At 41.4% G+C, this 14,171-nt stretch overlaps 1 protein-coding gene across 15 annotated transcripts in view; it reads left to right on the forward strand.

The window, feature by feature from the left end:
- CCSER1 (coiled-coil serine rich protein 1) overlaps positions 1–14,171 on the forward strand; it is a 1,152,782-nt gene that overhangs the window by 344,072 nt on the left and 794,539 nt on the right. For all 15 annotated transcript variants that reach the window (XR_006290310.1, XM_043545151.1, XM_043545153.1 and 12 more), the window contains one exon: positions 6,059–6,179. Coding sequence is in view for 14 of the 15 variants with exons in the window: in XM_043545151.1 (XP_043401086.1) it covers positions 6,059–6,179 (121 nt within the window). In the remaining variant the exon portion in view is untranslated. The remainder of the gene's footprint in view (positions 1–6,058; positions 6,180–14,171) is intronic.

The raw sequence follows: 14,171 nt of genomic DNA on the forward strand, positions 1-14,171 counted from the left end.
GTGAAATATATTAAATCTAATCATCTACTTTTGACGATGGGTACGTTTCTTATTCATGGATGGAAGGAAGCCCCATCTTGTTACGCAGTGTGGTGTGGTACAAATGGGAATCAGTATTTGAACTGAAAATAAGTAAGTATTTTGCAAATTTTCTCTATACCAAATCCAACAAGAACAATATTAACATAACCAGGAAAAAAGTATCATTAGTAAGGGCTAGTGAACCATAACACACAGAGGGGAATAAACATTAAAGCACATACACATAAATAATTTGATAGAACTGTTTCCCAGCTTAAAAAATAGCATATCCTAAATTTACACCATCAAATGCAGTAATACATGCAGAAACAAAACTCAGTATGACAATAGAACGAAATAAAGCAATCGCTTAAACAAATAATTTAATAATAGCCTGAGAGGGCCATTTATGCTTTGGTGTTCTGGCTAAATTTCAACTCAGGTAATTGTATTTTGTTTACCTAAATTTTCCCTGCAGTTTCAGTTGGAAATGGCTTAACTTGTGTAACATCCCAGTGTGCTGCAGAGATTTTGTTTCATCCCAGAAGGGGCTATAGTTAGCTGGCAGCTAAATCCCTATATGTATACAAATTCCTGGAGGTTTGTAAGTGTTTTGGGATCCTTCAGGATAAAAGATACTATATAAAATTATGACACCGATGATTATTTATTAATAAAGTGCATGCCAGCAGTACATATAAGGAAAAAAAAAACCTTCGTTAGAGGAAAACAAGTGGAAAATGTGAAAGCAAAATGTCCTCCTTAAAAAGTACATAATCTTTTGCCATTAGTCTTATATGAAAGCTGATAGCCTGCAGCAGGGGCGGCGAGTTGTATGGGCCCATGGCGCCCAGGCTCCAGGAATATTCAGGGCTGGGGGTCATGCTCCACCAATGTTTGGAGCTGGGTCTCTCCCCTGGCCCTGCCTGGAGCGGCCCCCGTACCTGCCGCCCCCCCCCCCCCCCCCCCCCCCCGCATGCCTCACCCGGGTCCAGGAGCATCCCTCCCTCCAAGTCCCAGAGCGTCCCTGCCTGAATGAAAGTGGCACAGCTCTCCCTTGCCTGCCCGGCACCAGCTGCTGCTGCTGCCTAAGGCTACAGCACAAGAGCAGAGCCGGTGGCAGGCTGAGGCAGTTGGCTGCTGCTGCTGAACCTCAGGAGGGGAGAGGAAGGAGGAACACATATGCTTGGCAGTCCTCCCCTCCCCCTGCACCCACCAGGAGGAGACACTGAGGGGGGCTTCCTTCCAGCAGGAGATAACTGGACTGGACCTCACTCATCTGACCAGCTGCTGGGGCTTCGGTGAGTGTTTGACCCTGTGATCCGCTTGCCACCCCTGCCCTGCCCTGCCATCACTCCTTCCCAACACTGGGCAAGGGGCAGCCCATCCCCCACCAACAGTGAGGCTATGGTGAGGGGCAGCAGGGGAGGAAGGAAGCCACATGTGATGGCAGTCCCCTCCCCATAAGTGCAGCACCCTCCCACCCCCTCGCAGAGCCTGCACCCCACCCCTTTCCCGCACCCCCCCTCCGGTCCCCAAACTCCCTCCCAGAGCCTGCACCCCCAGCCTAGAGCCTGCGCCCCCTTCTCACACACCCTCTCCTGCCCCCAAACTCCCTCCCAGAGCCTGCACCCCTCACCCCCTCCTTCACTCCCACCCCCTGCCCCAGCCCAGAGACTGCACCCAGCACCCAAACTCCATCCCAGAGCCCAACATCTCAACCGTCCTACACCCCAATCCCCTGCCCTAGCCCAGGTCCTGCACCTCAGACCTCCTCCCCCGACCCAAACTCCCTCGCAGATCATTAGGCAGGTGGGGGCTCTGGGCCTTCTGGGCACCACCAAAATTTCTTCAAACCTGACACCCCCTGGCCTGCAGTCAGGCATATTCTTATTTCTGTAATGAAATTTATGAACAGATAATAAGAGGAGAGGATATGAATATTGCTTCTTGCCTTGCTGCCACCTTTTCATGACATTTTAGTTAATTACCTTGTACCATAATGATGTACTGCTGCGTGTGCAGAGATTCAAGATAGCAAGGTAGTGATGTAGTTGCTTTGAGAAGCAATGCCAACACTGCATCTCTGTGAGAAGCTGGAAGGAGAAGAAACAGTTGATCAAATGTCCCAAACTCAGAATAAATTCTGATCAAGCAAATAAACCTCTGGAGGATTAAGAAGGCTTCACCTTCACCTTTAACCGTATGTGTAAAGGAGTTATTCTACCACAGTAAACCACTTGCCTGCTAAACAAAAGTAGTCAGATTTCAGGAGTTGGTCCACGCATATGAAGTTCTTCTGGAAAAGATTATTTGAATAAGAATACACTAATTGATCAAAATGATCAGGCAGAATATCCCCTGCAGGTTCTTTAGATAGGGATCTGATAGCTCTGGGTGTTCACTCTGAAAGTTGCAAGATGGCAGTATGAATCTATAGCTGTTTGAAGGGGCACCCAGTCTACTGTTATAAAATAAAAATAAAGGATAGTTGCATGGTCCCGTACTGTCCTATTTTTGCATGTGTATTGGAGAGGGCATTTGGCGATGCACACATGCGCACACACAATATTTGCCTCTTTGTTTATGTGTATATAGCGACATTTATTTCCCAGATATAAAATAAAGTACATAGAGAAGCATATACTTGTCCAACTTGTCTTTGGAGTCAGCTTTCTTTTGCTGGTCAATATATAGGACAGTGATTAGGTTATAGACATCACTTTTAAGGACGGAAGAGATGGAAGTGACATTTTAGAAACTAGTTCTGTTTATGTTTCCAGTGGTTTAGACAGACTCAAGAAGGGATACAAATATTTTATTATATATGGATAAAAAATCCTGGAAGATGTCAAGTGTATTCAAAAATAGTTACCTGAATTCCACATATGCATTAATGTACAGCTTCTCTTCCTGTCAACATCTCATAGATTTCTTCCCATGCTTGGGCCATCTGTACTGTTCATCTTAATCACTCAGGAAAGTCAGGAGCCCTCTGCATGCCTGCACCAGTAAATATCCCCCTTATTCCTCTGTGTGATTTACCCACATCTCCAGATCATCTGCATGGGAGAGAGCTGCTATTCCTCTTCCTGCACAGGTGAAAGGGTGGAGCCAAGACTCCGCGCCATGCGCTCCTGTCCCATCCCATCATGTAGCACCTGGCAGAGCTGAGCCTTGGTGGAGGCAATAGTCATCTGTGGCCGAAAAGGGGCTGATGCAGCATACTTCGATCATGGAATAAGGCATCTGAATTGTTATTCTCAGAATCACAGTTCAGTCCCTGTCCTGCTCCTGGGCCAGCACAGTTATTCATTATCTACTGTCCCTTAGTTGGACTGGATTTTGAGGTTCAATCTAGCCACTACAGCTAGCAAAGATTATAAAAGGCAGAGAATGAGAGAACAAGACGTTTCACTCATGACGTCACAAAGGGATGGATGCTCATGGGCTGGAGACCCTGGGGATAAGCCAGCCCTGGTTAAAGGATGAGCCACACCTGTGTTGCATCAAGTGATCCGCATGTAAAAAACAATGCAGGAAGTTGCAGTAAAGTGGGGAAGACAAGGAGATTGCAGCTATGGCTGTAGATACTGCAGGGAGCAAGAAGGCTTCTGCAGGTCCTGAATCAGCAGAGAAAAAGCTGAAGAAGCAGGAGAGAGTGGGAGAAGGCTCTTCAGGCAGGGAGGCCTCGGGGAGACCCTGTCTGAGCAGGGAAGAGACTTGTGACGGCCAGCTGGGGCAAAGACTGCTTGAGCTTTGCTTTGTTAATCGGCAGACAGACAATGAACTGGCCTTAAAGCCTAGAGGACCAGAGGATTCAATAAAGTAGACTCCAAGAGAGAGCTTGTTTGAGCTACGTGTGGACAATCAGTTCTTAAAGGGCTCTGAAGAGGGGGAAAACAGAGTCGGAATGCCGTAGAATGACCTTTGGCCACTTGGTGATGCTCAGGTGGAGGCCAGCCCATGTTTAATTGCAAATGTGTTCATTAAAATGAAGAATTTATTCTATTGGGAACACAATCACAATGCCTTATTATTCTTTTTAATATTGACTATTATGTGTTACTCGATTAAATACATGCTGAATTTCACAACAGTCTTGGCTTTTGCATGAGGATATTGTAAAGCAAGAGTGGACAGTTGATGTTGAATAACAATATAGAAAATAATCTGTGGTAGCACCTAGATGATGAGAATGTCAGAACAAAGAGAGAATCCTTGATAAACAGGTAGCAAAATGTCAGAGAACTTCTCACAGACAATAAAATATTGGCATATCTCACCAATAGAATCATAAATATCTTCTCAGTGGCCTGTTTCCATGCAAGTTGGTCACAAGAGTTTTGCTCCATTACTCCTGAGAAGCTCAGCAATGAAGATAAATTAGGTAGCCCATGAGGATGTACTGGAGGGCCTGATCCAAAACCTGCTGCATTCAATGGAAAGACTTAATGGGTGCTGGATCAAGCCCCTATATATCAATTAGTTCTAGGTTCTAAGCCTGCCATAACCCTTTCCTTTAAACCAGTGGTTCCCAAACTTGTTCTGCTGCTTGTACAGGGAAAGCCCCTGGCGGGTCGGGCCAGTTTGTTTACCTGCCGCATCCGCAGGTTCTGCCGATTGCGGCTCCCAGTGGCCGCGGTTCGCTGCTCCAGGCCAATGGGAGCTGCTGGAAGCGGCAGCCAGTAAGTCCCTCGGCGCGCGCCGCTTCCAGCAGCTCCCATTGGCCTGGAGCAGCGAACCGCAGCCACTGGGAGCCGCGATTGGTCGAATCTGCGGATGCGGCAGGTAAACAAACTGGCCCGGCAGGGGCTTTTAGTGATTGTTGTCAGTCATCCTTGATCCATTAATATTTTCTTTTTATAGACAACACTGAAAGTAACTCATTGCTTAAAAAATGGGCCACCTCGTTCTGTGCTTTCTTGCTCATGCATGATATATTTCACAATTATGTAACTATTCTATAAGAAGCTGCTGCACTTTGTACAATACACCAGATTTTACTTCCACCTTTTTTTCAGCTCATAAATGTAGACCTTGGCTGTAAAGGAAATCTATATCTTCCTCAGTGCGTTGCAGTGTGTGATGACCGCTTTAGTACTAAATTACCAGTGACTCTCACGTATTAGATCTGATCATTTTTGAAACAATTATAGTTTAGTATCTTAGTAAGAGGCCATTTATTGTACAGACTTCTTTTGTTGGCGGTCATTGGCAAGATCCTCAGATCAGGTAAATTGGCATGCTTCCCATTTTAAATACAGTCTGGGTGGCCTCATCCTGCATTGGAATATTTGAGCAATCCCTATTAAGAAACAATTGACAAACAGCGTGGTCCAGTAGATCAGACCAAAAACCTGGTCTATTCTGGGCTTTGTAATTGCCTTGCTGTATCATCCTTGGCGAGTCACTTGACCTCCTTTTTCCCCGTCACCATTTGTTTGTCTGCTTAGACTGTTAGGTCTTCAGGGCAGGCCTGGGTCTATCCTGTTTTACGATACGTTTGAAAGTTTCCTGTCACCATCAGGCTCTGGTAGGCACTACCATAATATAGATAATGAATAAAATTAAAATCCATTGAGGTTACATGCAAATAACTAACCAAACTTTCTCAAATCTCTACCCGCAAAAAAGAGTCGTTTTCTTGTTTGGTGTGAAGTTTTGAAAAGGGGAGGTTTGTATGAGTGTGCCGTTTTATCTAAGTCTTGCTTCTTCCATCACTTTTGACATGACAAATATTAAAAAAATCCAGGGTCAGATTCTGCCACTCTGAAGTTGCACCTTGCACACAAGTAATCATACTGAAATATTTAGGGCTTTTGGCAAGAAGAAAATGCTATTTGAATGCATTAAGATGACAAAACCTGGCCTACAGTTATTGTGAAAATGTTATGGCAATCAGAGTTTGATAAATTATTTGTTTTTTTTTTCATCATCTTGTGAAAGTCTTGACAAATATATATATATATATATATATAATTTTAAATTGACATTGAGTGTGCTTTGTAATACTCAAAATATTTTATCTTCACAGTTTGCCGGGAAGATTCATATCAGTCCATAGTCTCCTGTGCTGCCGTAGTACTTACGCCTATAGAACCACCCGGGGAAGCAAAGAAAAAAGAAGAGCCAAAAATGCCTGAGGTGGCCAAACGGTGAGTGAATTGTTAAAATATTCATTTCCATTGCAATTTAAGCAGCAAAACCAAATTGTGCCCTTAGATACGCATGAGCAATTCCTTTCCACTTCACCAAGATTTCTGATTATATAGCTGAGGGCAGAAATTGGCCTGAGGCTGGGTAGATTTCTTTTGCTTAACAGTAAACACCTTCCTGTGGTTGTGGTAATCAGGTGGTTCTTCAGTGTGAGGTAGGCAATGGATATTCATATCCCAGGAAATAGATTTTTAAAGAGTTTTATTATCGTTCTTTATTTCTATATAAATAATTCTTAATACTTGCGTAATCTTTCTGTTCAGTAATTGATAGTATAAAGACCATTCATTCCTAAAAGCTTTGCTCTACTTCTATATTTCAGTATTTTTCAGTGACTGTTTTACTGCTTTGATGTAAGGTATGATGGCAACTTCAGGAGTGTAGTAGTGGGCTTCCAAGTAAATCCTATTAAATTAAACACACTGTAGTTTGATATCTTGCACCACTGCTTTGGATGAGAAACATAACCACAGCATGGGTAGGAGCATTTATCTTGCAATACCAGGCAGGATGGTTGTTCCTTAACAATTGAGTCCTTGGAGAATGGAAAAGACACATTTTTCATGAAAAGAAGAAAATGCTTTGTGCAGTGACTAAGCACTGCAGTTAAAATTGGAGGCTATACATTTTAAAATGCACCAGGTAATTTTAAAGATAATTTAGGATTCTATAATATCAACCATCATTACTCAAGGATAGATCTTTGGGCTGCATTAAAGTCCTTATCTTCAGTTCAGCAGACGGTAAGGAAACTTAATTTTGGATATTTATTATCAGAAATTCTATTTCCACAAAACCTTATTCTGAACACTAGCAAACTTTGAAAGGTTAAGAAGTTAGAAATCAGGTCCTCAACCTAGACTCAAATGTGGTAAGTCGGGATCAAACTTAGAAATATCTGCACTCTTTCTATTTTATCGCAAGGAGTAACAGATCTGACTCACGACACCAGATCTGAAGTCTGTCCATCCCCATTCCTTCTAACCTACAGAGAATCCAGATCAAGATCTGAGCTCCGTGGCTCAGGCCTGTATCCAACTGTAATATGTATTCCACTTTTGAGATAAGTTATTTGTTGTGAATCTATCTATAATTAAATGATTAGCTATATCATAGGCATTACTTTTGCTATTATTACATTCAGTCAAATATTGGAACATATTTTTATATAGTGTGTCGTAGTATTTTAGGAACATGATTCTGCATCATATCCTTCTGTACCTCTCTGAATACAAAGTATTTGAAGAAGGTTTTAGCACTCAAAGTTTTGGACTGGGATCTAGAGTATTCAGGCTGAAATACTACAGTAATTTGTATTTTCTCTCCACTGAGAGGCAAACCTTTGTTTGTTCTTTGATCTACCTTCTCCCATACAAATTTGATCCACAGTTTCACCTTTGTAATCTCTTGTGGATTTGGTCTAAGGCAATTTCTGTATGTGCTCAAGGAGTGAATGATGCTTCCTGGTTGACTTTTTCTTTCACCTAATTGATATTAGCAAGTCTGTTTTTTTTACCCTTCGAAACACACTGGCAATATTTTCAAAAGCACCCCTGGCAATCGTATAAATTTCTCTGGTCTCATGCACACAGAGGTCTCCGTAACAAGCTCTGACCTCTGATATTGTAGAGGTTTGCATACTTCAAAATGTGCACCTCTTGCACTGTGATTGCTGAAACATATTTGAATATATCCACATGAATCGAAAGCAAATACTATCACTTTTTATTAGTATATTTGTACTAATACATCTACCAAACTATACCGGGGGGAAGGAGTGAAACACCTCTCCAGAACTGCTGAGCACATCTTTGATTAAGATTTCAGTAAATTATCTTGAAATTTTCGAAGCACTTTGGAGCCAATTACTTAATTTTATCATTCATTTATTGTGTGATGTTACGATTAACTAACATGTCATGTCATATATAATCATTGTATGTGAAATAGATTTAAGTTGTAGGATTATAGAAGTATGAGACTGATTAGTATTTAGACGTAAGTGTGAATTAGGTATCTAAGTAACTCGGTCTGAATCGCAAAGCCTACAAGCTGAGGCCTGTAAATTGTCAGTTTAGCAATACTAGGCCATAGATTTAAGAAATCTTTGACATAAGTGATGAAAGAATGAGCCTATGCCACAAAATTATGAGAAAAGATGTGCCAATGAGTGGTATTGTGAAAAATTAAAGGCAAGATTAATTTTTTATTAAAAGATACCCGATAGTGCACCCTGCGGTTTGGGCATGTGTTAGAAAAATGTGACGATCTGTGTAACTGCTAATGAGAATAAAAGGAACCACAAACAACCTGTGGAAAATGGAGTGCCTCAATATTCTTGGGGAGCATAATACAAATGAGGAAAAAGAGGATGGACACCTCCATGCACATGCACAGAATGTTGGAGTAGTCAGAATCATAAGATAAAGGAGGGCTCTCAAATTAGATAAAATTAATTATTTAGGGGAAAACTAGCAGGAATCATCCCTCTACCGATGATTAATTGGCAAGGCATCCATCAGACCCTAAGAATATTGTTAAGGATGTCAGTATAACTATATTTGTAACTTGTGCATAGGTCTTTAGAGGATTTTTGTATGCATGGGTAATCATAACCTTAATTGTAACTTTAATAAAACTTGTAAAACAGATGAGAGCCGTGTCTATATTTAGAAGCGTACAGTGGCACAGCAGTACGGATACAGCTCTGTTGCTGTAAGCGTGCTCGTGTAGCTGCATCCTGCCAATGGGAGAGAGTCTACCGTCGACATACCAACTCAATACCAGCTCAGTGAGCGGCAGTAGCTATGTTAGTGGGCGAGCATCTCCCACCGACATAATGCTGTGCGCACGAGCGCTTATCCTGGCAAAACTTCTGTCACTCAGGGGTGTGTTTTTGCTTGTGTGGACATGGCCTAGATCTTTTGTACTTTTGAATGTATGTGTGGTCACTATCCTTGGTCTTTGTGTGTTCCTAGATGCTCTGAATCTGAAGCAGGTATCAAAAGTGGCTTTCACTTTGTTGAGCTTGAGACTGTAGCCACCGGAGCCGAACCCATGGTGGTGTAATACAGCATTGCTAAGTTCACTTGAAATAAAATACAAGGCTACAATTTACTGGGAGGATTAAGGTGTAAAGGCTGAGTGTTGTGGAGCACCATTCTTAGTGCTCCTTTCATTTCTTTCTCCTGTCTCCATACATTTTTTTCACTCTATCATCTACACAAACACCATTGCCATCGCCATTCATGAGGCTACAACCCTCTTTTCATTCAACATCTCCTTTAAAATTTTCTTCTTCTATGAGGGTCACTAATAGAGAATTTAGAATTGGGGGAAAAACCCAAACCCAATAATGTGTTCCTGCATCTGGATATCCCATTGTGTCTTCTGTTTGTGTCCCTCTTAGATGCCAAGCCTGCAAATTGGTTTTGCATTGTCAGGCTCCTGTCACCATACAGAACCACACTGACTTCTTCATTGCAACTCTGCATGGCTGAATGATTCTATTTATATGGAGCAGTTTGCAGATTCAAGGCTTTAGATTGTAAAATCTGGGATTACTAAACTATAGATGATGTTTTCTGAATAGAATGTAGGAGTTAGTCTATTTAACAGTATCTTGGGTGCACACTTTCTGTCTTTCTGAAAATGTTTTGGGTGTGTATAGGTGTAAATAAAATTGAAATAAATAACCAAGTACTGTTGAAAGAGGGTGTGTTCCTCAATAATGATGCGAGGCAGTAGTCGTGGTATGACAGGTGCAAATGCGGCTATAAAAATGGCCTTGTTGAGAAGACCATAAGGTGAACATACTTAATGGGAAAGTATGCTACATGTTTTTAAGGCTAGGAATGGATGCTCTGTATTTATAAGTACCAAGTAAAATGTGTAATAATATAAATGAGACAAGATGGGTAAGGTAATATCTTTTATTGGACCAACTTCTGTTGGTGAAAGAGACATGATTTGGGGCTTACATGGAGCTCTTCTTCAAGTCCGGGAAAGGCACTCAGAGTGTCACAGCTAAATACAAGGTTGACCAAATTGCTCAGCATAAGGAGTTAACACATATTGTAAGAGACCATTCAAAGTGAAGTGAGCAGTTAACACCCCTGCTGTCATAGGACAAAAGAGGGAATTAGTGGGTTATGGATTGTTGTAATGGGCCATAAATCCAGGGTCTCTATTCAGTCCACGATTTGTAGTATCTCACAAAGTTATGAATTTAAGCTCCCAGACGATTTTAAGATGATGTGCAGTCTTCCTTTGACGACAAGGACTGAGAGGTCAGATATGAAGTGATCATTTTGTGAAAAGGGTTTGCCCACAGGTGATACAGTGTTTTTGTCTTTCATCATTTTTCTGTGTGAGTTCATTCGAGAGGGTAGTGATGGTCTTCTTTCACCCAAATAGTTGTTGTTAGGACATTTAGTGCATTGGATGAGGTGCACCACAAGTTGTGATAGGCATGTGTAGGACCCATGGATCTTGAAAGGTGTGTTGTGGGGGTTATTTATCATCTGAACAGTGGAGATATTTCTTCAGGTTTTGCATCTGTTGTTCTGGCAGGGTCTGGTGCCACTTTCAGTTGGTGTGTCCTGATCTGTGGGGAACTTGCTTCTAATGATGAGCTTGGTGAGCTGTTTGAAGGCTAGAAGAGGGGGTTCAGGAAAGAATATGGGGTTTAATGATACCTTATAAGGGTTCCAGTGTGGGTGGTAGGTGGTATCTAGGGGGTTGCAGTTGGAGGTTGTTGTTTTTTCTGTATTGAAACAGGTTCATTCAAGGTATTTGGGTGGGTCATTTCATGAAGCAATTTACTTCTTGGATGGAGTGTCCTTGTTTGGTGAAGGTGGTTTTAAGTATGCTAAGGTATGTATCTCAGACTTTTTCCTTGGATCATGTTCTGTGGTATCTGAGTGCCTGATTGTAGACAAGAAAGTTCTTGGTGTGTTTGGGGTGATTACCGGATATGTGTAAGTACATGTGGATGATCCTTGAATGGTCTCTTACAATATGTGTTAACTCCTTATCCTAAACAATCTGTTCCACTTTGTGTTTAGCTGTGACACTCAGTTCTTTTCACAGATCCTGAAGACTGCTGTGTAAGCTCAAAAGCATGTATTTTCACCCACAGAAGTTGGTCGAATAAAAGATATTACCTCATCTACCTTGTCTTTCTAATATCCTGGGATCTACACAGCTGCAACAACACCGCAAGCAATGGAAGATATTGAATTTTACTGTGTAAAATGGAAACTCCACAACATGAAGAAAAAGAAGGCAAAACTTAACCATGTCATCTGTGTCCTGAGGAAATAGAAGAAACAAATACCATCCACAGAGGACTCACCATCTAGATCCTTCTAGCCACAACCTACAGCTTCAAATATGCAGAACCACCTCCTGCACCTCACATATTCCAGAAGGGACTAGCTCAAACAAGAAATCATTATATACTCCAACACACTTGAAGGAAAAAATCAGGAAACGTACCTGGAAATCATTCAAGAAACCCCAAATTACAAAAAAACAAAACAAAACAACCTCATGACAGCCATCCAACACAAAAACAAAAAGTGGAACTAACTAAAGCAACTCCACAACCCACACTACCTCTGGGTGAAACCATGACACCAGGACCCACCACATGGACACTACCCGATACCCACAACATCTTCAACTCATCAAGATTACCCATATAACTGGAGCTGAGTTATCTGTACTCTCCAAGGGACTGAACTTCTGCCCCACCATAGAACCTGATATCATACCAACATGTGGAGAACAAGGAGAATTCTTTCACCATCTCGAAGAATTCTTTCACAGCAAAGACAACACCACTCACAACAAACATGTCTATCCCCACCAAAAGTCAAAAGAAAAAAGAATCTTCTAACTCGATGACCTACAGCAGATAAAATCATACACTTTATCATTACATTGATTGCTTCAGGGGAAAAAAGAACACTGAAATCCTTAACAAACATCACACACTCACCACCACTGAGAGGACAGCTATAGTGTCCCAGAAATCCAACAACCAGATAGCTTCCCCTTTGTCTGCTGGTTTGATCCCTATCGTAGTTGTCAGCTATGATAAGGGCTTATAATATTAACAGTTACTAGTTGACAGATACTTATATTATGTGACATGACATGTCAATCTGGCCCATAGTCAAGCTGCGTGTAGCATCTTCAGGACATAGAGTCAATGCAGACTGGAAACACAAAACAAGAATAGGCCTTTAGTTTGAACTGCCTAATGTTTGATTAACCTTGTTGTTATGTCTTAGGAACAAAAGTGCTTAACTTTTTAAAATAATATATGGTATTTGTTTATCTTAATTACTGTAAGCAGCAAATGAACATGCCAGAAAAGGTAGCAGAAAGTTCAAAATCTTTGAAGAGCTCCTAAGCTGACATATAGTGGGACTAGGGGGAATAAAAAGACCAATTTTATCTCCTTCCCACCCCCACAAGATTTTTATTTTGGAGGAGCTCATAAATATTTAATTAGAAAGCTGTTCATTAAGCATATCTGGGGAATTATTAGATCATATTTGAGTTGCACGCAGTAGGCAAAATCCTTCCCTCACTAAAAGTACATTTGTTAAGAACTTGGTTAGAGAGTGGCAGCAGCTGAGCACAGGCTCCTAGGTGGCTTCTTGCTGGCAATAAGGAGTCATTGCTCAGAAAGTTCTGGGGGTGATATCCTCTGCTTCACCGAGAAGAAGAAGAAGAAAAAGAACAGTATGCCCCAATCCCTATTACATGGTACTAATCACAGTTATAGAGTTGGGCTGAAGGCTTTAAGGCTCTCTGGCCATCTAACTATGCTGTCTTGAGGCTGGGAGAGTGCCAAGAATTGCTCTGCTCCTGTGCCAGATGCATTTGGTAGGGGAGTAAGTTATCATCTCCTTAGGGTAAAGGCTGTGACTTCTCCTATGTTCTGTCCTCGATGAAGCATGGAATCAGTGTTAAGTGAGTAATAAGAAGCTACTCTCTCTGAGTCCTTTTCCCGCCTTCTCCACAGCACACTGTGCAGTGCAGCAAAGGTTTTTTTTTTCTCAGCAAAAGTTAAGAATTGGAATGAAAGTAGGTGGTCCCCAACCCTCTCCTACCCCTCCCTCCCAGATTTGTAAACCCATTTGGTCAAAAACATACCACGGATTCATTGTTTAAATCTGTAGTAAAAAAACATTTTTTTAAAAATGATGTTTTGACATTCAGTGCAAATTTTCAAGGCCTCTTTGTGTTGCTATGGTGATAGTTCAGCCAGTCTCTCTTGAATTGACACAGATGATAACACTTACTCTAAAAAATCTTTTATCTGGGTAGGAAATGCTGAAGATAGTCTTAATCCTTTAAAATCAAAATCAAGAAGATGCAGAGATAGAATCGTGATATGAGGAATCCTCCCTTTCACTGCAAGTGTCTAACAAATGGTGTGGGAGGGAAAGCTAGACTTGGAATATTTCAGTTATGCTTTAAAAATAACTTTTCTTTAAACGTCTATGACCGCACGATCAATTGAAAGCTCACGCTATCACCTATGGACAGTGCTGTAAGAAATGTCCCTCAGGTGCACTGGGTCAGTATTCTGCTGCTAAATGCAAACAGTGAGGAAATCCATTCACAAGTTACCAATATATGAGAAAGTGCCAGGATATAGAAACAAAAGTCTTGATTTGGCAAAGTACTGAAGCGCGTGCTTAACTTTAAGCACATGAGTATTCTCATGCGACTTGTTTTTAAGCCTGTGCTTAAGTACTCTGTTTAATTGGGGGCAAAGGTGATCCTTTTTTAAAGGACGACACTTCTATGGAAAAAATATTGGACTAATACAATTTTTTTTAAAGTAAATAAATAGAAGATCACATATAATCTTAAGCTCTCAAACTATAATGAGGATAAAGACAGCAAGG

The sequence above is a fragment of the Chelonia mydas genome, chromosome 4 (assembly GCF_015237465.2).
Source record: "Chelonia mydas isolate rCheMyd1 chromosome 4, rCheMyd1.pri.v2, whole genome shotgun sequence".
Taxonomy (NCBI): domain Eukaryota; kingdom Metazoa; phylum Chordata; order Testudines; family Cheloniidae; genus Chelonia; species Chelonia mydas.